Source organism: Akebia trifoliata, chromosome 1 (assembly GCF_017979445.1).
Source record: "Akebia trifoliata isolate Shusen 1 chromosome 1, ASM1797944v1, whole genome shotgun sequence".
Classification (NCBI taxonomy): Eukaryota; Viridiplantae; Streptophyta; class Magnoliopsida; order Ranunculales; family Lardizabalaceae; genus Akebia; species Akebia trifoliata.
Window position 1 is genome coordinate 33,410,247 of NC_141375.1, and position 25,820 is coordinate 33,436,066.

Here is a 25,820-nt window from a genome sequence, read left to right on the forward strand (position 1 = left end):
CAACTTGTAAACATGGGGTTAGAAGTTTTGGATTGGGCTGATTTTTGATGAGGATGATCTCCTCACCATAGAGATCATGCTCATCAAAAATCAGCCCATTCCAAAACCTCTAACCCATGTTTTGAAAAATGTTTTGCCAAAATGTTTTGCCAAAATGTTTGTTGCTGAAAGGGACCCTATATATATATATATATATTTAAAAATAAAACTCTTTCTTAGTTTCATTCTTCTATTTTCTATTTTTCTCTCTCAACTGTGTTAATATGTTACGAAGAGGTAACTCATTAAAGTCTTCAACTTCATCTCCTCCATTTTTTTCTAACAAAAACTCATAAAAAATGTACACACATCTCTTTCTCAACTCTTAAATGAATCAACTCATTTATAGAAAAAAAATTTCAAAGAGTTTGATTTTTTTATTTTTTTACGTAAACCTTTATGTCATGTTTGTTAGATGAAATATACTATACGAATCTAAACTTGGATTCATTAATCTACCATTTATAGATTAGTTTCCTCACTAATCCATCCAAAATACCAATTTTAAAATTATAATTTTTTTTTATTCTCATTGAACTTCCTCTAATTTTTAATTTATATAGATTTCAATCAAAATTTAATCATAAAATCATTTTCATTTTAAAAATAGGCATTATTTATGATATGATCCAATGGATTCCTTTTTTTAAACAAAAAATACTAGTTTTTCTATTTTGAAAGTATGAGAACCGAAAACCGATCCGAATCAATCTGAACCAAGGTTTGTTTGGATTGATTCAATTCTATAGGGTAATTAGATTGGTTCGGTTCCAAATTTGTAGAACCGATCATATTTAGTTCGATTCCAATTTTGCCAAAATCTGAACCGTATGCACCCCTACTCTAAACAACACATCCTGTCATCGTAGATATCCCAACTATTACTAAAACCAATTAAAAAAAACTTATTTTGGATTAAAAAATATAAAACTAAGGCATCCATAATTTCAACGAATCTCACAAAAAAATTAACGAAGTCACCCCTAATGTTTGCTTTTTTTTTTTTTTTTTTTAATTCAAAATTACCTACAAAATTAAAATTACATATAACTAAACTCACCAAAAGAGATACGGTGACATCCTAATTTTTAAGGGGGATTGGATGAAAAGAATAACAATTTAGCCACAATGGATAAAAAACACTCACACTCAAACATTCAGAAAATCTTTATTTCTCTAAGAACCAGAGCAGAGAGCGAAAATATATATCAATTAGGCATATTTACTTGACAGTGAGAAAAAGAGCCTTTTCATTGTAAAAGATTTACGGGTTTTAAAAAAAAAATTATTTATACATGCACGCAACTAGGAAAAAGGAAATCATTGTGTTTTAAATGCTCATCCGAATCTATCAGAAAGGTTGATCACAAATAAGAAGTAATGGCTAATATCAAACAAGTCCGAAGAGAACATGAATCAACTTTTGTAAAGATTCATATTTTCAAGTAAAAGTAGAACAACACAACCAGTGAGTGAGATATGCTTGAGTATAGTAGCTTCAGTGTCTGTGTACCCAACTTAAAAGGAGAAAGAAAATGAAACGTAGATATCTACTTCCACAGCTTCCGCAAGGACATGTTTTTCTCAGTCTCTTTCTTCATTACCTTCGCCACAGCCATCTCAAAATCTTCCTGTGTCACATGCACTCTCCTCTCCCTCAAAGCAAACATTCCAGCTTCCGTGCAAACAGCCTACAAACATGATTGGACAAAGTTCAGGCAGATATATAGAGATTGGAATTTTCAACCCTAATGTTAAATTGTATCAGAATGTGAAATCCCGGACAAGGACCCATATTCTTGCCAACAAATACTTGGATAGGGAGTAAATGACGATAGTACAAAAGACTTGTAGGGGTAACATACAATCTAACCCAAATTGCTTCACCCTCTGAAAAAAAAAATGAACTCCAAACTCAATCAACCAACGTTATACTTTGGAATTTTCTTTTTTGTCAGTACAAACCTGTTACTCGGTCATGATAAACAGATGGTGTACTACAGGGTCAATATAAAAATGACTAAAATAGGGGATGTATTGGAAAATAATCAAGACTATGAGATCTGGCTTATATTCAAATGAGGTGGGACATACCTTCAGCTCTGCACCAGATGCACCATTCATCTTCTCTGCAATCTTCTTCAGATCAATCCCACGCATCAAGTTCATCCTTCTTGAATGTATTTTTAAGATGTCGAAGCGGGACTGAAAACAAATGAACAGAGACGAGAATAGATATGTTGCAATTATTACAAAAAAGAATTGTCGAAAAAAATGCACAAAGGACACATCAGAGCATATCATGTAATATTTAATGTATAGATGCAACAATGGCATGATCTATTTTATTACAGGCTTGGGTTTAGCATGGGACACTGCTCATCACCAAGACTGTCATGCATTGATCCCCAACATTCAATTAATCATACACCATTCCAGGGATTGTTCCTCAATGTTGATCAACCATGCACCAGTTGTTGATTGCAATTGAAAGTCCTATGATTTATGATTTAAATCCTCAATTCTTGTCCTAAACAAGTGATTCTTGTGTATGAAACCCTCCAGAGAAAAATCCTCTCATTTTCCAAGTGAATCTTAAAACTTCAGCACAATTAACTAAAAAATGTGTAATTAATTTATAAGTAAATTGTATTCAAGAAAGGAGGTCGAGAAGACCATCTAAAAGAGCATACAACAACAATGCATGATACAATAATGACAGCCCTAACCTTCACAATCTAATGCTGAATTATACACAACCATTCCCATCTACCTAGCACATCGTCAAGAAACACTCCCCCAGATCTTTGAATACTTTATTCCAAAAGATAAAAAAATCTACAATAGAAACACGAGGCACATTTTTAGATGAAAACATTGACTACTATATTTGTACTTCAGAGAGTTCGCAGGTGTTCTCTAATTACTAGGCTCACATGATAAGAAGTGATCGTCCACACAATTCAAAAAATTGACTCTTGATGAAATACGAAAACTTGCCTTTTTAACAAGTAAAACTTGTTTAATTTGAAACTATAGTGATGATGAAGTTTTTGATTCTCTAGCTATATTACGAGTAAAGCACATTGCCTCTATAGAGCACATTTGGACAGCCAGGTAAATTGTTGTCATTATATGTTGAGTGTTGGTTGACAACCTTTTCATATTGTATGATGAGTTATTAAGTGGTTAGGCATGATTTCCAGATACCATTTCAAACATCTTGAACTTGTGAAGAAAAACTTTATGGATCGTACAACACAATGATTTGAACTAAACCCTAAGATCCATCCAAGGGGTGGTCCAACATGTAAAAGGTCCTAAATGATGACAAGCGTGCAAGTGATACATCCACATCACAAGAGAGATTTAGATCGAAAGAACACAGGTAAGGGACACAAGTCTACAAAGCCCATATGAAAAGAAGACAGGGAGAAGACAAAAAGAGAAACAAGAAACAGAACGAGAACGAACATTTGGAACCTAGGAAGTAAACTTTATTCATATCAGCCTAGTTGTTAAGGCCCCAGCTTACCCAACTGCTTTTGGGAGAGGGGGGAGAAGAAAAATGGTAATTTTTTAAGGTCGTCTAATAATAAAGTTTCCACACACGCACGCCAAAAAAATGAGAGAGAAGATAAGTCAAATAAATGCATAAGATGTTTTTTTTTTCTATTAATAGCACAATGGATTTTTTGATCTTTTGTGACCAGGAGCACATATAAAATGTTACACACCTCTCCATTGGGATTTGGAAACTCAATTTTCCTATCAATTCGTCCAGGCCTAAGGAGAGCTTGATCTAGAATGTCAATCCGATTCGTAGCCATCAAAACCTGTGAAAGATCGATGAGGAGTTTTAACAGGTACAGACGTAAAACAATAAGATAAATTTCTAACATTTGGGGTGGGTAAAATTGCCAATTCTCCAATTAAATATTAAGGAACTATTTAAAAAATACTTTTATCTTGTTCGATGCTTCGAATCCATCCAGTTGGTTTAGAAGCTCAAGCATGGTCCGCTGCACTTCACTGTCACCATTGCCAGTCCCAGATTCCATTCGGGCAGATCCAATACTGTCGATTTCATCCATAAAAATGATTGAAGGGGCATGTTCCCTGTGAAAGCACACAAGTAAGAAATGAGAGAGAAGCTAATTTTTTTATAAGTAAATGCAAATTGTATTAAATGTGGTCGAGGTGACCAAATTTTGAAGGCTAAACATGTAAACACTTGGCATTATTTATTTATTTAAAGTGAATAGAAGAATATATAAATGTTAGACAAGTCAACAATTGAAATATCCATATAAGGTTGACCAATAGCGATTGAAACAAACCTCGCCATAACAAAGAGTTCTCGAACCATTCTAGAGCCTTCTCCAATGTATTTTTGAACTAACTCAGAGCCAGAAACCCTAATAAAGGTGCAATCAGTATGATGAGCCACTGCCCTCGCAAGCAGAGTTTTCCCGGTACCAGGAGGTCCGTAAAGAAGGACTCCCTATTGTAATACATTGAAAGAAAAACTTATCAAGATGTGTGGGGTTAATGAACAGTTACCTAAATAATTAGTATAAATAATGGATAAAAGTGCTTTGGGAAATCAAAATTACCTTTGGTTGAGCTATTCCAAGACTCTCGAATAACTCGGGATGTTTGATTGGCAGCTCGATAACCTGAAAAGATTATGACACCACAATTATATCTATTTAAGCATATTAATAACCTGAGGAAGCACAAATTGGACCCTTCCACTTGATAAATGACACCAAATCATAAAACATTAACATATGATGGTTCTAAATATCAAATTCCAATTGTGAAAGCGTATGATTAGAACTTTTCAGCGTACAGACCTCTTTTATCTCTTTGATTTGTTGATCAAGACCACCAATCATGTCATATGTAGAGTCGGGAACTTTTTCAACTTTCATAAGGTTGACCAAAGGATCTACTTTGCTGGGTAAAACCAAGTGAAGCACATAGCTATCATTACGGAGGGCAACTCTAGTCGATGGCGTGATCTTTGTGATATCAATGCTCTTATCGATGTCAACCACGTACTTCCCTTCTGGATGAACCTAACAAACAGAACAAATATTTATCAGCCACCGGAGCTACACCATCCGGTTTTATATGTGATGCAATTGCTTAACAAAAGAAAGGAGCAAAATCACACTGGTAAAAGAAATTGTTCCATAATGAAAGTGACAAAGAATTTTGTTCTAGAGTTGGTTCGAAGTTAGAAAGACTTCTTCAGTGTTGAGCCAACATTTCTTAAGTTTGGATTATTTTCAATTCACACGTTGGATTGAGCCAAAAAAAGGGGAACTTGACTTTCAAACGCAAAGATGCAATAGAGGTCATAAGGGATGCCGCAGTATATATTTAGTTATTAATGTCTCCAAAAATCTATTCTTCTTTCAACTAGTCTGACATGCATGATGTAATATGATGCACATAGGATTACAGGTTTGATTCCTCGCATTTTAGGTCTAAACATGATTTTGATTAACAACCCGGCTCACATGTATGTTCAGAAAGCAGCAATTTGTCTCTTTGGATGTTTTCAGAAGTGTTGGGACTTCCTTTCTCAACCAAATATAACCTAACTTACGCGTCTTAAATCTACACGCATCCAATTCCAAACTCAGCAAAGAGGGCAAGCGAGTGCTTGACCAACATTTGTTTCTTTTCTGAATTGAGAAAAGGTTTCATTGAATCTATTCCCTGTCCAATTGAGCTGTGCCCACTAAATAATTCCACAGATAGCTATGAAATTCCATAGTGTGTCAGAATGCATATAACCCATGTAGAAATTACATCAAATCGTTTTACGGGGTAAAGAAAGGTCGGAGTGTCACTATAAAACCGTCTAGCATATGTTACAAAAACAGAACATTTCCAAGGAAAGTAAAGCACTTCATTACCTTAACCAAAACCTTCGACTTCCCCATAACTTTAACCACTTCACCAACATACGAACCAGGCTCCTGGAGTAGCTGCAATTCCTCTCTAAGCATCCTCACTGCCAAGTTTTCAAACACCCGAACCATTACGTTGCAAATTCAATCAAATGCAGCTAACCCTACCAACCATTACCCGTAACTACAAAGCCATAACCCACCACAATTACAAAGAAAAAGCACTAAAATTTAATATTGGTAAGCTATAAAACTATCCAACCCCTACAAATTGGGAAAAAATAACCTATGGACAACAGATAGAGATTCTTCCACCAACAATCCCCTTAAACTGGGTGACCTTCGAAGAAGAAATTCCCACACATAAAAAAAAAACTCCTTTTCAGTATTTGGATCCGAAGAACCTAGGAAACTACGATCCTGATACATTAATTCTGAAAAAAACAAAAAATTTGTAATCAAGTCGGTAAGATGAAAGGGGGACGAAACTTAAATTGGTCGAGGAAAGACAACAACAAGACATAACGAAATCGAACCCTAGATCTAGGGAAATCATCTCTCTTTCAACTGAATTACCCCCAAAAGAAAGAAACCCTAGATTAATAACCATACCCCCAAAAAAATTAACAATTGACACGAAAAATAAAAGGTTTAAACATAATAGAGTTAGGGTTAGGGTTTGTGGTAGATAATAACCTCTAGAATTGAGATCATTGCGTTGAGCTTCAAGCCGATTGAGGTTGTGTGTCTTTTGGCGAACCTGAAGCTGAAGATCGTGGATATGTTGAAGGTAGTATTGCTTGAGACCTTCACCTTGCTTGATCATGGTTGTCTTACCTGTGTTGCTGCACATCTCTCCTCTTCCTTCTACCTGCTTAGCCTCTATTACGGCTGCTGTCGCCATTACTAAAGCTCTAATATCAGAGAGAGAGAGAGAGAGAGAGAGAGAGTGATTAGAGTCTTTTCTTCTGGATCAAGTCACCTTCTCCAGTTCTCCTTTAATAGTAAATATAGATAAGAGTTTATTCCAATACCAAAACCAACTTTTGCTAAGAACATTCCAATTCATATGAAATGCACACCGGTAAATTAGTACATATCTTGAGGTGCTCTTAATAAACGTTGGTGTAACAATAGAAGCTCTCTCGATGTATATAAGATTTGGGGAAAAAAAGGAGCTTGCTGAGGGGTTCCTTTCTAAATGGTCCCTAAGTTTAGAGTGATATTTTAATATTGCATTTAATAAAATTTTATTTTCTTAATAGTCCCTGAAACTCATTTTATAATATTTTTAAAGGGGAGCGTCCAATATTTTATGGGGGTGTTAGCATTGTCCAACACTTTTTTTTCAATAACACCTTTTTTATTTTGTTTTTTAATGAAAAAGATAATGGTGTATAGGTTTTTTACATGATAAATATTTGTTTACACCATAAATGTTACGATCATTTAAGTATTTTGAATTAAATATTTTTTATTGTAAATATTTTTACAATTAATGCCAACATAATAAATATATTATTTTGTTAAATACTAACATACCTTTATCTTTTTCACTAAAAGACAAAATAATGAGGGGTATTGTTGAAAAAAATTAGTGTTGGACAATGGTGACGTTCCTAGGTCTTGGATGTTAGCATTCCCCATTTTTTAAATACCTAAATTGCCCTTTTTCTCATCTTTTTAACATAATTAAATTTTGCAATGGCAATTGTGATTGTTTCCAAAATAATAAAAAATTATCATGTATGACAAATGGAGAATCATATATTCTTAATTTTCAACATTTAGATGTGTTTTTATTTTGACGATTCATTAAAAAAAAATGAAGATCGAGGTTGAAATTCTAAATTTATGGTGATTACATTGAAACTTTTTATTTGAGTCCATTTTCACAACAATGATATATGCATTTACCTAGTCTTACAATCATAAAAACAAAAACAAACAAACAAAAAAACTGGATCACATTTATAGTGTCAAGATCATCACTTTTTATCGGTGAATTCAATATTTTTTATTATTGAGGTCGACACTTTTTTTTGTTGAGTTTGATGATAATTAAATATGACTTCAAAGCGTCGAGTTCATCAATAATTATCGTCAAACTCAAAATATTAATATTATTGAATGCGATGATATAGGTTATATAGTTTCTATATTTGATGAACTCGACGCTTTTAAGTCATTTTAATTATTACCAAGTTTGACAATATTTTCATTAAAAATTTGTTGAACTCGACAATAAAAATATCGAACCCAACAATAAAAGCGGTTTACTCGACACTGTACATGTGATCCAAGTTTTTTATTTATTTATTTTCATTTTTTTTAAACTTCAATGTTGGGAAAACTTTCTTGAAATGCCTAAAATGTATACACCATAGTTGCAAAATGGACACTTAAATCAAATATTATGATGTAAACATATAAAAAAATAATAGAATCTCAAATTCATTACTCATTTGTTTTCTTTAATAAATCTAAAAATTATGTCTAAATCATCAAAATTAAGAGTATATCATCCTCCATTCGTCATTCATTAAATATAAAAAAAATCGTAATCATGACTGAAAAACATAACCATGTAAAAAATACGAGAAAAATGGTGGTTTGAGTATTTCAAAAATAATATAGTGGAAGATAAGGTTGAGCTCAAGGTTCACAAACAGTTAAGAAAAGAAAAAATTATCAAATGGGCTATTAAGATACATGCCAAGACTCATGGACTATTTAAAAAGGAATCCATCATCTTTTAAGTAAATTTTCTTGTGATTTTTTTTTCCTTAATAGTTTATTTAGTTAATAATGATGATCATGTTGTTCTTTCTTGAGGACTTTATGTATTGACCATTTGTAATTTAAGTTCAATGATGATAGTATCCTCGACGTTGACTAAAATGATATGGGGGAATCTATGTAAATTAAACAGCTTTTGTTGCCTTATCAACTTTCACTTAGAGCACCTGCATTATTGTTATCGTGCGAATTGAGGTGATCTTAGAAAGTTTGAGGTGGCAATATGGCCTCTTGAATTATGTTTTAGAATCGTGATAATCTGACTTACCAACATGACATACTCAATCGACACCCCTGACGTGACAAGCTTAAGAACCATAGATTTGCTCTCCTTGGTATACAGAATTACGATATCCCATAAAAAGGTGTAGTTTTATTTCTTGAGGAGATCATATATACGATATCCGGATCTGTCACGTCAGGGGTATCGATTGAGTATGCCAAGTGCCTAAGTCAGATTATAACGACTCTATTGTTTAAATATATATATGGGTCCCGTTCAGCAACAAACATTTTGGCAAAACATTTTTCAAAACATGAGTTAGAGGTTTTGGAATGGGCTGATTTTTGGTGATGATGGTCTCCTTAGTGTAGAGATCAGCCCATTCCAAAATCTCTAACCCATGTTTTGAAAAATGTTTTGCCAAAATGTTTGTTGCTGAACATTTCCCTATATATATATATATATATGGAAATGTTCAGCACCCTAAGTTTTACCACACACTTTAACAAACGTTTTTTGTCCTACATGGGTTAGAAGTTTTGGAATGGGCTGATTTTTGGTGAGGATGATCTCTATGATTAGAAGATCATCATCCCCAAAAATCAGCCCATTCCGAAATGTTTAGCCCCATGTTTACAAGTTGAAAAATCGTGGACCGACCATTTTTTGTAAATCATTTTTGATGGGGTTAGAAGTTTTGGAATGAGCTGATTTTTGGTGAGGATGATCTCCTCACCATAGAGATCATCCTCACAAAAAATCAGCCCATTCCGAAACTTGTAACCCATGTAGGACAAAACGCGTTTGTTAAAGTGTGTGGTAAAACTTAGGGTGCCGAACGGGACCCTATATATATATATATATATATATATATATATTATTTTTTATAAGTTTAGTTTGTTTACAATGATTATAACTAGGAAAATGCTGGAATGACACAAATGGAGACACGAAAGTAATAAAAATGATGTGGTGGCGCGCACATAATTGTATATGCTTTTTACTCATATCTCGCGGAAAAACATCTACGGAAATGTGCATGATACCAAATCATTTTGTCACCTTTGTGTCTCATTTTGTGTCATTATAGCACAACTCTTATAACTATCTTTTGAGCTTGAATTTTTTTGTTTTTGGGAATAGGGTATTCTGGTCTCTTGTGACACTCGACTAATCATCGGGCCAAGGCTGATTCCCCCACCACAACCCTAGGTAACTAGGTTCGTCGGTTGCATTTCACAATTACATTTATTTTTAATTGGGTCTTGTTAATGCGTGGGTAATAAATACACGTTGGAAATTGGATTTTATACCGAAAATGCCCTTTAAAAAATCCTTTTTTTTTTTTCATATCAAAATATCCTCACATGTGTGTATTTATTGCACTTTAAGGCATGCCCTTAGCAAAATCCTTTTTTATTTTATCTTTATTGGGTTTTTTAACTTACCAAACTTTGAATCCTCTTTATTTGGAATGTGCAATCTATGAACATGCTGTCCTTTGGTTTCCCAATGTTCAACCCAATAAAGTAGATCATCTTATAAAAATAAATCTAATTTAAAATTTTCAATATCGTTTATTTATTGATAATTATTTATTTGATTTCATCACAATTTTAGATTTCATATCTTTAAACAATTTATACTTCCTGCAAATCATTGGGTTGGGCACACCTTAGTGATTATTATACATTAATTACCCAGTGTTCAAGAGTGATGTGGAAATTTCATGTGATACATCTTGTAGATCGTCTCTAGGATGCAGAAATTCCATGTGATCGCCTCCAAATATTCAACAATCCACCCTTCTTTCAACCAACACTCATCGTGATTAAAAGGTGGTGGATTGCAATTTTCTTTTTTTGTTTGGAGCATTTCCTTGAAAATGTCCATAAACTCTTCTTTACTATTATAATTAGAGAAGGCGGAGTAGAAGGGGTTTGAAACCAAAATTTTGGATTTCGTAAATGCCCTCGTCTTTGCATTTAAGTTGATTATGATCTAAGGTCATTTGAGTCAAAAATGAAGTCTTTACTACCATTGGGAGTTGAGTAGAAGTGGTTTGACACAAAAATTTGAGTGATCATAAATGCCCTCACTTTTAAGGGTATGAGTGATCTAAGGTATGTTTGATTGCACATGGAAAATAGGGTGGAAAATCAATTTCCATGGAAAATGATATTTTTCAAGTGTTTGATTGCATAGGGAAATGGAAATTCATTTTCCACCTTAATCAAAAAGTCCACCAAAACATGGATTTCACTATCCACCCATATGGGTGGGAAAGTGAAATCCACCCATATTTTCCATCTCCAATTTTTTCACTCATATCTTCTTCTTCACCACTATCACCACCATTTCACTAACATCGCCATCGTCACCATCACCGTCGTCGTCGCCTTCATCGTCGTCGTCGCCGTCACCGTCATCACCATCTCCGACCACCTTTCCTCTCTCTCTCTCTTTCTCTCTCTCTTCTCCTTCTCCATCCCTCACCTCCGCCACCACCACTACCATGTTCTCCCATCATCTTCTTCATCACTTACCCCCGTCGTCATCGCCACCGCCACCATCACCGTCGCCACCGCTGCTATCACCACCACCGCCACCGCCACCGCCACTTATCTTCTTCCTCTCCACCTTCTCTTATATTTCTTTCTCCTTCTCCTCTCCTTTTTAATTTTCCCATGATTTTATCCAAGTAAAATCAAACAATAGAATTTGATTTTCCTACCCTACCTATTTTCCATCACAATTTTCCCATGGATTTCAAATTCCATGGAAAGTCACTTTCCATACAATCAAACATAATCAAGGTCATTTTAATAAAAAGTTAAAAGAAAAAAAAAACATGATCAAGGAAAATCATTTCGTGATCTTCAAAATTAAAAAATATTATATTTTTTTTCTTTCTCTTTTTTTACCATCTAATCTACGAAAACCCTATAGTCAACCTTTTAAATTAGAAATAAACCCTTTTGATGTACGCGTGTTTGCACATGCCACCTAATAAATATTAGAGTAGTGATGAATGCACATGATTTCGGTATGCGGTTGGGTACGTAGCTGATGTGGCAAGGGCATAAAATCATAAATATTTTTCATCGGGATACACAAAAAGAGATGTGTGATTCTGTGCCCTTTGCCATGTTAGCCATGTACAAAAGTTGTGTGAATTCATCATTATTCTAAATATTATATTTAAAAAAAAACATATAAGGGTTGGTGAGATGGCCAAGACCCATCAGGATTTTCCTGTCCAAATGAGAAAATCATTTCTTTCCTATAAAGGGGGGGGGGAAAAAAAAAATTTGTTTTCCAACAAATGTCCATCCATAAGGAGTTTTCGAGATACGTTTGGGAGTAACTCGAGGATAATCCATGACTAATATATATATCCTCCTGAGATGAGAGTTCAGGACACTGTAAAACCATAGCTCAACAAGAAAACCAAAACGCATCCTTTAAAAAGGACCGATTTTCATTTGTTTAAATGCCGCCATTTCTCCTTTTCTCTGTATAAATCCGAAAACTCTTTGATCTAGGTTTCTCTTTGTTCATCGATTTATCCGTCTTTTATTTCTTCGATTCGCTCGAACTTGTTTGTAATTTGTCATTTTGGATCATCCGGACCTTGATTAGGGTTAGGGTTTTTAGTTCTTGAATTAGAGCATCTCTAGTTAGGATTTGGGATTTCGGGATCGAAAGATTTATTCTTGCTGTGGTATTAGGGTTTTCAGTTGTTGAATTTGTAAGAAATGGACAAGAAAAAGGTTGCGGTTCCTCTTGTTTGTCACGGCCATTCGCGCCCGGTTGTTGATTTGTTCTACAGTCCAGTTACCCCAGATGGATTTTTCCTAATTAGCGCGAGCAAGGGTACGTGTTTTTTATGAATCTTTGATCGAGTATGTTACTGAGATAGTTGTCATTTGGTCTCTCTTAAGTCTTAAATTCTTGATTTGAATGTTGAATTTGGTTGGAATGTTGATGCGCAATGGCTTTATTTTTCCATATTCAAATGGATTATAACTGTTCATTAGTTTGAATCCAAGAAATAATTTTCTTGTCGGTGTTCTAAAATAATTTGGAGTGACAATGAAATTTATTTGCTATAATTTCTCAACCATGCATGCTTTCTATCTCAATTTCTTATCTCACATTGGATGAGTCAAACCGTGGCGGAACAAGTAAAAAACTCAAAAAGATCTACAAAAATTTAGTTCCTTTTTTCTTCAATTGTTCCTGGTTTACAGAATCGAGGAAACTCAACAAAACAAGCTTGTTCTACTGATTTTGGTCCAAAATTGAAGAAGAACTAAATAATAATCCGAGATGAATGCATTCTTATGGAGAAAATAAAGGTTTTGAATGTTAATTGATTTATACTGTTCATTAGTTTGAATCCAAGAAATAATTTTCTTGTCGGTGTTCTAAAATAATTTGGACTGACAAAATGAAATTTATTTACTATAATTTCTCAACCATGCATGCTTTCAATCTCAATTTCTTATCTTGCATTGGATGAGTCAAACCGTGTCCGAATGAGTAAAAACTCAAAAAGATCTACAAAATTAGTTTCTTTTTTCTTCAATTGTTTTTGGTTTATAGAATCAAGGAAACTCAACAAAACAAGCTTGTTCTACTGATTTTGGTCCAAAATTGATGAAGAACAAAATAATAATCCGAGATGAACGCATTCTTATGGAGAAAATAAAGGTTTTGAATGTTAATTGATTTATAACTGTTCATTAGTTTGAATCCAAGAAATAATTTTCTTGTCGGTGTTCTAAAATAATTTGGAGTGACAAAATGAAATTTATTTGGTATAATTTCTGAACGATGGAGCCAATAAAGATTCTGGTGTAATTTTTTCTTTTTTTTGATATTTTTTTCATTGGAATATCTCTTTCAACCATGCATGATTTTCAATCTCAATTTCTTATTTCGCATTGGGCGAGTCAAACCGTGATGGAACGAGTAAAAACTCAAAAGATCTACAGAAATTTAGTTCCTTTTTTCTTCAATTGTTCTTGGTTTACAGAATCATGGAAACTCAATGAAACAAGCTTGTTCTACTGATTTTGGTCCAAAATTGATGAAGAACTAAATAATAATTATAGATGAACATATTCTTACGGAGAAAATAAAGGTTCTGAATGTTAATTGATTTATAACTGTTCATTAGTTTGAATCCAAGAAATAATTTTCTTGTCGGTGTTCTAAAATAATTTGGAGCGACAAAATGAAATTTATTTGGTATAATTTCTGAACGATGGAGCCAATAAAGATTCTGGTGTAATTTTTCTTTTTTTGATATTTTTTTCATTGGTATGCATGATCTTCAATCTCAATTTCTTATCTCACGTTGGACGAGTCAAACCGTGATGGAGCAAGTAAAAACTCAAAAAGATCTACAAAATTTAGTTCCTTTTTTCTTCAATTGTTCTTGGTTTACAGAATCAAGGAAACTCAACGAAACAAACTTTTTCTACTGATTTTGGTCCAAAATCAATGAAGAACTAAATAAGAATCCGAGATGAACGGTTTCTTACGGAGAAAATAAAGGTTTTGGATGTTAATTGATTTATAACCGTTCATTAGTTTGAATCCAAGAAATAATTTTGGTGTTCTAAAATAATTTGGAGTAACAAAATGAAATTTATTTGCTATAATTTCTGAACGATGGAGCCAATAAAGATTCTGGTGTAATTTTTCTTTGTTTGATATTTTTTTCATTGAATGTTAATTGATGCTAACAGCCGTTCATGGTTGACCTGAATACTTCAGGTCTTTTAACCAAATGGGTTTTGGTTTCTTTGGTTCCCTTCTACTGCTTACTCCGTTGTTCAGGCCTCATGTTTCTCAACAACCAATACAGATGTGTTCTTTTTCACAGTTTCTTCAGAAATGAGTAGAAGTGCAACATCTTATGGAAGTTGACTTGGCAAGGTGTATGAGTGCAACATCTTATGGAAGTTTCTTGCAGAAGTGAGAATAGTGCAACATCTTATGGAAGTTGCAAAGTTTTGGATTTGGTTCTTTGATGCTCAACAGCAGACTGTTATTGTATTATAGCCTCTGGTGTCGGTCTCTCTGGTTTCATTAGAGCACCATTGGGAAGTTCGACAACTTTCAATTTCTAGATGTCATTAAACTTAATATACAAAAAAATTTGGGCAAGAACTAAAATAAGAATGTACTGATTGAAGTAGGAAGCATCACATATATGACTTTGGGAACTCCTGGAGAACAGCCATTAGATCCTTATAATACACTAGATTTCGCCTGTGTCTCTTTAGGGTCATGGGAGGTAAAAATGGAAAAATAATAAATTTTGAGGGTTATTATTAAATTTTTTGAGATTAGGGGGTAAAAGAGGAAAAATAATAAAGTTGGAGAGAGATTATTAAAAAGGGGGGGTATGAGGAAAGACAATAAAGTGGGTTAAAGGGATAAAAGAGAAAGATAGTAAAGTCAGAGGGGTATTATTTAAAAGGGGGTAAAAGAGGAAATGTAGTAAAATTGGAGGGATATTATTAAAAAAGGGAGGGGGATGAGAGGAAAGACAATAAAGTTGGAGGGGTGAAATGGAAAGACTGTTAAGGGAGTAGGGTGAACCCCACAAAACTGTATCAAAGTGGGCTTTACAATTGTGTTTTATTATATAGACCAGAGTTCGCCCATGCCTACGACACGGGCATCCTCTTTAAGGTTAAGGGAGGTAAAAACGAAAAAATAATAAAGATCATTAAAAAAATTGAAGTTAAGATGCTAAAAGAGAAAAAATAATAAAGTTGGAGAGGTATTATTAAGAAAGGAGGTGAGGAAAGACAATAAAGTAGATTAAAGGGGCAAAAGAGGAAAGTAAAGTGAGAGGGGTATAATTGAAAAGGGTGGGGGGTAAAGGAGGAAAGATAGTAAAGTTGGAGGGATATTATTGGGGGGGAGGAAAGACAATAAAGGTAGTTGGATGGGCCCTACAGTTGTGTTTTATTACATAGATGTTGTGTATGTAGGGTTCTAGTGAAATGACAAGGTTGATCTAAATGTCTTGTTTGTTTGACAATATACACTAAATGACCCTAGGGTTGGATTCATTAATCCACCATTTTTGTGTTTGTCTCGTACTTCTTTAAATATAAATTAAAATAGTGTGCCCCAGGTGAGTATCTTGTATCATGAAAATTATGGGAAGTGGAGGAAAGACAATAAAGGTAGCTAGATGGGACTTTTATCCCCCCACACAACTGTAGTAAAGTGGGCCCTACAGTTGTGTTGTATTACATAGATGTTGTGTTTGTAGGGTTCCAGTGAAATGGCAAGGATGATCTAAAGGCCGTGTTTGTTAGATGAAATACATTAAACGGCCCTAGGGTTGGATTCATTATTCCACTTTTTTGTGTTTGTCTCGTACCCCTTTAAATATAAATTAAAATAGCGTGTCCTAGGCGGGTATCTCGTATCATGAAAATTAGAGAAAGTGGAATCCCTCAAAATACATGTGGGATTCCACTTTCCCCTATCAATGCTCTTAGTGGTCAAGTCCCTCGACGCCTATCATCTCTCTTTCTCTGACTTAGTTTGCTCATTAATCCATCCAAACTACCAGTTTTAAATTGGGATTCTCTTTTATAGTGTCATTTAGTTTCCTCGACCTTTATACATATTTATAAAGTTACTTTTCAATTTATACATATTTCAGTCATAATTTAATCATAAAATCATTTTTTATTTTAAAAATGGCATTGTTTGTGATTTGATCCAAGGGGATCCTTTTTTGTCATATTTATTTACTTGCTAACTAAGATTTCAAAAGTGGATTTAACTTAAAAATAGTTTTTAATGGATTTTGATTTTTTGATTACCCGAGCTTGAACCACCACTCCACCTTTTGATGTTTTGGAAGCTAATTTCATCATAAAAAATTATTTTGAAAGTGGTTTCTATTTTTTCTTCTATTTTTGGAGATGATTTTTGCCCTTTTTTTTACTTTTAAAATTTAAATTGGCACTAGATTTATTTGAGTTTTAAATACATTTTCTTACTATTTTTTACATGCTTTGGGGATAGATTTAAAAAATGAACGCTTTACGCCTAATGAGTTTCAATTTCCTTTATATTTCATCTTATGAGTGCTTTCTATCCACATGCAATTTCCATTTTTAAAAATAAATCTCAATAATCTTTTACCCTTATTGTAATCTTATTCTTACCTTTGTGTTCATTTTACTAATGTGGAGTGATTTTCAAAATTCATAATGATGAAATATTCTATCCGTTTAATAAGAATTTAATTTTTTGTGCTAAGATTCTATTTTTTGATACTTGTTTAGGGGTTACAATTTAATATGAAGTCAAATTTGAAATATTTAATTGATCATAATAGATTCACACTAATAATGGACAAACAACATGCAAAGTAAACATATTTCAGGATTAATGTCAAATAAAGAACTTGAAAGCTAATCTAGCTTCGGGTTATCCTCACAGGGTGAAGGAAAATTCAATCCAGGATATGTAAGATGATTTTTATCATTGCCAAACAGACAAAAAAGAAAAAGTTTGTTGAAGCATGGTTTTAAATCTCAGATGAGATAACTATGATCTCAAACAAGTTATTGTGATGGTTGAGTCACAATGTAAATCTTGCTCGGATGCCTCCGAGACCGATTCATCTCAGCTTCATCTGAGATTTAAAATCATCATCTTGACTGGACTCCATTTTTCTTCTTGAGGATAATATGGTGTATGATGTACTGTATCTAGTTGTTTGAATTGCATCCTAGCAACCTTCTTTGATACTCAGGATGTTTGAATTTCAATCACATTATTCTTCATTGTTTTTTACTTCCTCGAAGCTTGATCATTTTTTGAGTTTAATGAATGTATGTTTTGTTTTCCTTTGGTTTATTGAAGGTAATAGTTTGTAATTATTGGATATTTACTTTTTATGGTGAGAAGTTTACGGTTTGTTCTGCTGTTTGCGTAGTGCCTTGTTCACGTGTGGTTTTTTGCATTTGTGTTCCGTGTAAAGAATTATCTAATTTTGTTGCCCCTCTAGACAAATATTTGAGATACCCAGTGTTTTTTATGGCTATACTCCTCTTTGTTTTCAAACTGATGACGTACACCTTAATGTCAGCCTTCTCTTAAGACCAGTCAAAACGGCCTAAGGGTATGTTTGATTGCATGGAAAGTCACTTTCCATGGAATTTGAAATCCATGGAAAATTAGTTGTGGAAAATAGGTAGGGTTGGAAAATCAAATTCCATTGTTTGATTTCGCATGGATAAAATCATGGAAAAATATAAGAAAAAAGAAAAAGAGGAGAAGGAGGAAGAAGATGATAGGAGGGGGAGAGGAAGAAGAAGATGACGAGGAAGAGGGAGGGGGGAGGATGTGGTGACGAAGGTGGCGGCCATGACGACGGCGACGAGTACGGTGGTGGCGGCCATGACGGCGACGGCGGCGGTGGCGGCCACGACGGCGACGGCGGCAGTGGCGGCGACGACGGCGATGGTGGCGGCGACGACGGCAACGACGGTGGCGGCGGTGATGGTGGCGACGGAGGTAAGTGAGGAAGATGGGAGGGAGAACGTGGTGGTAGTGGTGGCGGATGAGGTGAGGGATGGAGAAGAATGAGAAGAAGAAAGATAGTAGGTGGTCGGAGACGGAGCCGATGGCGACGGCGATGGTGATGACGGCGATGACGAGGTTAGTATAATGGTGATGGTGATGGTGGTGGTGATGGTGGGGGTGGTGGTAGTGGTGGTGGTGGTGGTGGTGGTAGTGGTGGTGATTGTGGTGGTGGTGGTGGTGGTGGTAGTGGTGGTGGTGGTGGTGGTGATTGTGGTGGTGGTGGTAGTGGTGGTAGTGGTGGTGGTGGTGGTGGTGGTAGTGGTGGTGATTGTGGTGGTGGTGGTGGTGGTGGTAGTGGTGGTGGTGGTGGTGGTGGTGATTGTGGTGGTGGTGGTAGTGGTGGTAGTGGTGGTGGTGGTGGTGGTAGGGAAGAATTGGTGATGGAAAATATGGGTGGATTTCATTTTCCCACCCATATGGGTGGGAAAGTGAAATCCATGATTTAGTGGACTTTTTGAATGGGGTGGAAAATGAATTCCATTTCCATGTGCAATCAAACACTTGAAAAATATCATTTTCCATGGAAATTGATTTTCCACCCTATTTTCCATGTGCAATCAAACATACCCTAAATGTCATCTTCTTCAACCACTAGCCAATGACCCTTGATTTTTCCCCCAAACTCGTCATATGCAACATCTGCTGTAAAAATATTTTTCCCTGTGATTCTATCTCCTTCAACCTTCAAACCTTAAGAACAAGAATAGATTTTAGGAGGAAAGTGACGAATTTTTGGGTGGAAAATGATGGATTTATATATGCGTCTCAACGTGAAAAGTGTGATATATTTCACAAGAATAGCTGTAAGGGTTTTTTTTATGTCGTAAAACATGATTTCTTTCTTTTTTTTTGGCAATATCTATCACCAAAATGCTGTTTTTTATGAATGTTTTGGAATGTTTGGAAAAAAATCTTAAGGTCTCAGAATGATTTGTTTCAACAATGCTTATTTGGTTTTTTTCTCGATCAAATTATTCCTCCAAAATAAAATTTTAAATCTCGGTTATAATAGCTTACTAACTTTGATTTTGGTGTCTAGTATGCATGGGTTTTTTATTTGTTTCGTACATTCCCGATACATCCATTATTGAAGGGATGATATATTTGTGGGTGATTCAGATTCTAGTCCAATGTTGAGAAATGGAGAGACTGGAGACTGGATTGGAACTTTTGAAGGGCATAAGGGTGCAGTTTGGAGTTGTTGCCTGGATACCAATGCTTTACGTGCTGCCTCAGGTTCAGCTGATTTCTCTGCGTATGTGACCTAACTTTTACTGTAAATGTTGTATTTCTGCATTCAAGGGTGTCTTTTTCAAAGATTTCTTGCTGAGATGGGATTGTGGGTGTGTAATATCTCAGTTTTTTTAGTTTGGGCTGATTGGGTTGTGCTTAATGAAATTCTTTACTTATAAAGAAATGTTCTATGACTAGTTCATTGATTAGTAATTACTACACCACAGGAGAACACATAGGTTAGGAGTTTCTTGCTCGTTGATTCAAACACTCGAACCAACACTTTGGACCTTATAACTTATCTACAAAGAAATTTAGGAGTTGACTCATTTATGAAGCTTCATTATCCAGTTGGTAGTACCAATTATATTATGTACTAAAGCATAGCTGCTTCCAGAGCCTATTTGAACACAGGTAATGTGATATAAAGGTTCATGTTAGAGAACTTCACATAGGTGAGACAAGAGGATATAGTCTGGGATCATTGGTTGAGTCAATCCTCGATGGGGGTGTTAATGGTCCGAGCTTAAGCTTGGTTCATTTTAAATTTGAATGGCCTGTGTGCTAGGGACTGACCCGACAGTTCAAATTCAGATCCAAAACCTTTCATGGTATGGCCCTATAGACTCTCTCAGTCCTCAGGTTTCATGATCTCGTAAACTGAACATTGATAGCATCAGAACTGATGTTAACAGATTTTTTGTCATTGTTGGACTCACAATAGACAACTTTGAAATGGTAGTTATCAACAATAATGATTTTACTAACATTATGACATGTTCTATATGCATCTCATCCATTTACAGGAAGATATGGGATGCTTTGACTGGTGATGAACTGCACTCATTTGAGCACAAACACATTGTTCGGGCATGTGCCTTTTCGGAAGTAAGTTGGGACTTTTCTTGTGTTGCTTGACTTACTGTCCTTGAAACAAATTTTTTTTTTTGTTCATGAACAATTTCTGAGAAATCATTAAATGCAATGTTATAAATTTTACTGCAGTCACTTAGTTCATTTAATTAACATTCTATTTCTGTGTGCACTATGAAAATATTGGTTTTTTTTTCCTTCTCAATTCTGGTCAGCGGGAGTTCCGCTGGTTTTTGAGAAATTCCCAATGCTTGAGATACGGTGATCCTTCTCTACTTCTTTCCTATTCAACATAGTCGTGGGGGCTTTTGGAAGATTAATGAGAAGAGCAGTGGTGAATGGTGATTTGTGCGGGTTTGTGACAAGCACTCCCATTTGCAATTGTAGAAGGGACACTGGTTTTTCTGGATGCATTCATTAACCAAATTAGGTTTTAGTACGTGGTTATGTTGTTTTGAGGTAGTTTCTAGGTTGGTGATCATCTTCAAAAGTCTAAAGTTTCTGGTGTGGGTGCAGTTTCTAACCTGGAATATGTCACCGTGTCTTGGGGATGTCAACTAGGATATTTTCCAGCCTCCTTTCTAGGATTTCCACTAGGGGCGATGTATAGGGATAAAGTAATATGGGATTCATTCATCAAAATAGTGCGATGTGGGTTGTATCTTGGAAACGATATATCCTTCTGGGAGGCCGGGGTGGGGAGGGAATGATTTAAATGAAATGCATCCTTGCTAATATACCAATCTATTTCCTATCACTATTTTCAATCCCTGGGATTGTGGAATTGTTGCTAGACAAGTTGAATCGTGATTTGTCGTGGAGCGATAGGGATGGGAATAGCAAATTCTACTTAGTTAATTGGAATTGCATTTGTTTGACAGTGAATAAGGGGATTAATAGGCTTTCAAAGAACTAGACACATGAAATCAACTATTTTGGGCTAATGGCTGTAGAGGTTTTGTTTGATTCATAAAAGCTCATGGAAGATGGTCATTTGGGTGTGTGATTTATATTTTTTGTTAACATTTTTTTTTGGGTTGGGGAGGGGGGATTTTTTGGGCTGGGGTGAGGGGATGGTGACTCGCTATCTCCTTTTCGTTGGGTTTAAGCTTTGATGTTTGGGAAGTTGAGTATACTGCTAAACTTATCAACCGGATCTTTTTAATTCCCTTCTTTCCATTAGACGAGAATCAGAGGGTGTGGGAGAAAAGTCAGAACTAAGTCTTTTAAGTCAAATTGTTTTACAAATCCCTTGCTTGTGCTCATGTGGCTCTTTTTGTTTTCTCTCTCTCTCCCTCTCTTTTTGAATACCCAGCTATAACCATATGGGTCCAAGAACCTGGGGATTTAGTCAATAATAGATGCATTATTGTTGCCATGGGCATCCACTAGGTTTATTTTGTACTCCTTTGAAAAGATTGAGAATTGGCTATCTATAATTTTTTCCTTAAATTTTTTTATTTATTTTGCCATCAACAGTTATGATGTTATCCTAAGTTTGCAAGCCCTGTTACAGGATACACACCTGCTGCTCACTGGAGGAGTTGAAAAAGTCCTTCGTATCTTTGATTTGAATCGTCCAGATGCATCTCCAAGAGAAGTTGATAATTCTCCTGGTTCAGTTAGAACTGTAGCATGGCTTCATAGCGACCAGACAATATTAAGTTCATGCACTGATATAGGGGGCGTAAGGTATGCTTATATCATCTACAATAAATTCTGTTAAGCCACTCATTCTGTTGTTGGGCCATCTCATTTTATTTTAGGAAAGTTGTCAAGAAATGGAGTAACGCTATATTTTGAATGAAATGTCTTTGAATGCTTCAATTTTTATTTATTTATTTTGATAAGTATCACTTCCAGTTACAGGTAGCAATAGGGTAATGTCATTTCTTTGGTTACTTGACCTCTTAGAATTCCTTGTATCAGTGTATGTTTGGTTATCGGATTCTATTTGTCTGATGATGATCATGGTCAATTGATTGTTTAATATTATATGTCTGCTTGGATCATTGAACAGTGTTCATAAAAAGAGAAAAAAAAAATAGTGAATTACTTTTGTGAGACACCATTGTGCGATTGCAAATCTAAGTAAGCTTATGGTAATGCTGTATTTACGGATCCCTAAAACTCATAGGTAATATTTCTACTATCGCCTAGCATTTCTTCCATGTTGAAAAGCTGTCACCAAAAAAAAAAATGTTGAAAAACTGTCATTGATTGTGTCAGAAGTGAGTTTGTTCCAGGACATGCTTAGCATGCATATTCTTTTGTTTTTTTTTTTGGGTTCTTGATAAGCGAGCATGTTAGTGGTGTTAGTAATTAGTAACAGGGCGATATAACAATTTAAATTTCAAAATTCAAAGAAGAATATTGGGGTCAAACTTCATATTCCAAAATTAAAGTTACTTTTGAAACAGGGAATGTTGATCACAACTCACTATTATAATAACTGTCTTCCTCTCATTCTTGCCGTAGTCATTTAATTTAATGGGCTGTTTTTATGGTCTTGTCTTTCTTATCTTATTGATGACTGTATAGGTTATGGGATGTAAGAAGTGGGAAGATTGTACAAACACTGGAGACCAACTCACCTGTCACTAGTGCAGAAGTGAGTCAGGATGGTCGGTATATCACAACTGCAGATGGCTCAAGTGTTAAGTTTTGGGATGCAAATCAGTAAGTTCTAAATCAGATTGCTATGTTTAGTTTTTACCTGGAGCCCTACATGCTTGGTTTATTTATTTATTTTATTATTATTATTTTTCCATCTTGCTTTCTAGTTTTGGAATGGTGAAGAGCCACAATATGCCAAGCAATGTGGAGTCAGCTTCGCTGGAACCGAAATTTGGTAATAAATTCATTGCTGGGGGAGAAGACATGTGGATTCGGCTATTTGATTTCCATAGCGGTGATGAGATTGGTGAGTATTTATGAAAGCTTTTGACATGTTTTAGAAAACACGGATTCATGACTGAACTCCAAATGTTTGTGCAAGAATCAAACCATTTTCTCATTTAAAAAACTTGGATTCATGACTAAACTCCAATGAGTGGCTATCATGGTTGATCTGTATCATGTCCTTTAGTTTTCTGTTTAAATGTGATTGATGATGCCAACCTAATCTGTAATTGTTGATGCAGCATGCAACAAGGGTCACCATGGTCCTGTACATTGTGTGAGGTTCTCACCTGGAGGGGAATCCTATGCCTCGGGATCTGAAGATGGAACGATCAGAATATGGCAGACTGGTCCTTTGACCCGTGATGAAGGTGATGCATATGCAGTAAATGGGAAGGTGAAAGTGATGGTGGATGAAGTGGCGCGTAAGGTCGAAGGGTTTCATGTTACCAAGGACAAGAAGACTGAAGAGACAGAGGATGCAACTGATGCCTGATGTTGGGCCTGAAATTGATGGATGCATCCAATTGTGTTCTTTTTTTTTTCTTTTTCTTTTTTTAAATAGTTTTTCCGCATTGTAACGGTGTGGTTGTGTTTCCTGTCAGGTAATTATCCCTTCTTGGACTATAAACCAAACCGATTATCCCTTCATAGCATAACCAACCCTTTTGTTCAGTTTCTCTAAGAGTTTATATTGACACACCAAACCCTTTTTTATGACATATATTTTAGTAAATTATATATACACCGCAAATCTGGATATAGACATGCCAGAAGGGAGCAACGGCCTGGCAATCTGGTTGCTGCTAACCTTAGAATAATTTCTTGAAAAGCTCAAACATTTTACATGTTGCTTGTGTAGAATTGAATAATGATCGTCCACCAAAATTCTACCACAAGCTATATTTTTTGTTAATTCCACACCGTTCAATCAGTAAAATGGTTGAATGTTTGAGATTTCATGACATTTTTTTTTTTTTTTTTAATCGTTAGATTTTCAGGACATCTTTGTTGTCTAGACGAGTAGGCCTCATCCCCTCTTTTTTTTTTTTTTTTTTTTTTAAATATATATATTTATGAAGATAATAATTTGCAAGACAAATTAAAACCCAAAATTAGTAGAGGAGGAAAGAACATGGATGAGAGAGGGAGATGGAAGAGAATCGACAATTTTATTTTTTAGAAGAAATGAGAGAGAATACGTGACAATTTTTTTTAAGAATTCTGAAGGAAAAGGGGAAGATGAAGAGAAAATAATAGAATATGAAGTAATCGGTTTGGATTGAACAATTGTCTCTCTTACTGTTTCTTCACTTCTCTCCTCACTTAACTTTTCAAATAAGAGAAATGGAGAGAGAACTTATTTTTTTCTCTTCCCTTCTCTTCTCTCCATTTCTCTCGATCCAAACCGATTATACGAGAGAGATGGGAGTGGCATAGAGAAAGACCTTTATTAGGGTTAGAGAGATGGAGAGAAAACTTTAGAGGTCATGATTCAAGTCCAGCTTATCCATATAAAAAAAAAATTGAGAAACACCTTTGTTCGAACAACAAAAAGAACAATGATCCATCCCATGGGTTGTAAGGGGCAATCAAGTATGTAGCAACCAAGGTACTTCGTTGTTCTCCAATCGGATGGTCGACGAAGAATTTGTGTTTTTTTCTCTCTGTAATTCTTGAATAAAATGAAATAGTCTTGTTGTAAGTTTTTGTCTTTCATTATTTCTGATAAAATTGTACGAAAAAGCTAGGTGATGATCTGCTTGAGATATTTGATGGTCATTTATTTTCATTTGGTAATTGGTAGTACGCTATGGTGGACCGACATTCTTCAACGCTGCCCCTAACATTTTGCTGACGTGGTGGTATGCACAGAATTATAATGCTTTCCTCGAGATACCAACGGTGATCATTCGATGTATATCGATGGTTATCTGCACAAACAGTGCTGAAAAAAGTGTTTTACGATTTCAGTGTAGTACGGCTCTTAATAATTTAATGTGTTGCTATAATAAAAAGGAAAAATGCTGACGTGAATATATATATGTACGGAATCATAGATGTTTTTCATATTGAGCAATGTGAGAATCTATGTCAATTGTAATGTTACTACAGTACGACTCTAAAAAAAAATTGGTGTGGCAATAGAAGTTCTTTCATACGTAACAGTAGCGTTGGGTACTTTG

General features: G+C 35.1%; 2 protein-coding genes across 2 annotated transcripts; one reads left to right on the forward strand and one right to left on the reverse strand.

Annotated features, from left to right (window-relative positions):
* Nucleotides 1-1,399: 1,399 nt before the first annotated feature.
* LOC147411940 (26S proteasome regulatory subunit 8 homolog A-like) lies at nt 1,400-6,967 on the reverse strand. The gene is made up of 9 exons (XM_086454311.1): nt 6,663-6,967; nt 5,973-6,070; nt 4,899-5,123; nt 4,656-4,718; nt 4,380-4,543; nt 4,002-4,158; nt 3,777-3,875; nt 2,134-2,244; nt 1,400-1,730 (listed from the first exon to the last, which is right to left on the reverse strand). Exons 1-9 carry the CDS (start codon nt 6,868-6,870, stop codon nt 1,590-1,592), a joined length of 1,266 nt encoding a protein of 421 aa, XP_086310437.1. The 5' UTR covers nt 6,871-6,967; the 3' UTR covers nt 1,400-1,589.
* A 5,429-nt stretch (nt 6,968-12,396) lies between these two features.
* On the forward strand, nt 12,397-24,309 carry LOC147411941 (uncharacterized). Its single transcript, XM_086454321.1, has 7 exons — nt 12,397-12,864; nt 19,747-19,882; nt 20,667-20,748; nt 22,250-22,425; nt 23,275-23,412; nt 23,517-23,656; nt 23,877-24,309. The coding sequence occupies exons 1-7, from the start codon at nt 12,747-12,749 to the stop codon at nt 24,128-24,130; spliced, it is 1,044 nt and encodes a 347-aa protein (XP_086310447.1). The 5' UTR covers nt 12,397-12,746; the 3' UTR covers nt 24,131-24,309.
* The last annotated feature ends 1,511 nt before the right edge of the window (nt 24,310-25,820 follow it).

What these genes read in the sequence shown, in the direction of transcription:
- LOC147411940 (XM_086454311.1), bottom strand. Translation starts at nt 6,870, where the DNA reads ATGGCGACAGCAGCCGTAATAGAGGCTAAGCAGGTAGAAGGAAGAGGA. An exon ending in CAATGATCTCAATTCTAGAG is followed by an intron (nt 6,071 to 6,662) that starts GTTATTATCTAC and finishes AAAACTTGGCAG; the next exon opens with TGAGGATGCTTAGAGAGGAA. An exon ending in CATCTGGTGCAGAGCTGAAG is followed by an intron (nt 1,731 to 2,133) that starts GTATGTCCCACC and finishes TCATGTTTGTAG; the next exon opens with GCTGTTTGCACGGAAGCTGG.
- LOC147411941 (XM_086454321.1), top strand. Translation starts at nt 12,747, where the DNA reads ATGGACAAGAAAAAGGTTGCGGTTCCTCTTGTTTGTCACGGCCATTCG. An exon ending in GGTTCAGCTGATTTCTCTGC is followed by an intron (nt 19,883 to 20,666) that starts GTATGTGACCTA and finishes ATCCATTTACAG; the next exon opens with GAAGATATGGGATGCTTTGA. An exon ending in GGGCATGTGCCTTTTCGGAA is followed by an intron (nt 20,749 to 22,249) that starts GTAAGTTGGGAC and finishes GCCCTGTTACAG; the next exon opens with GATACACACCTGCTGCTCAC.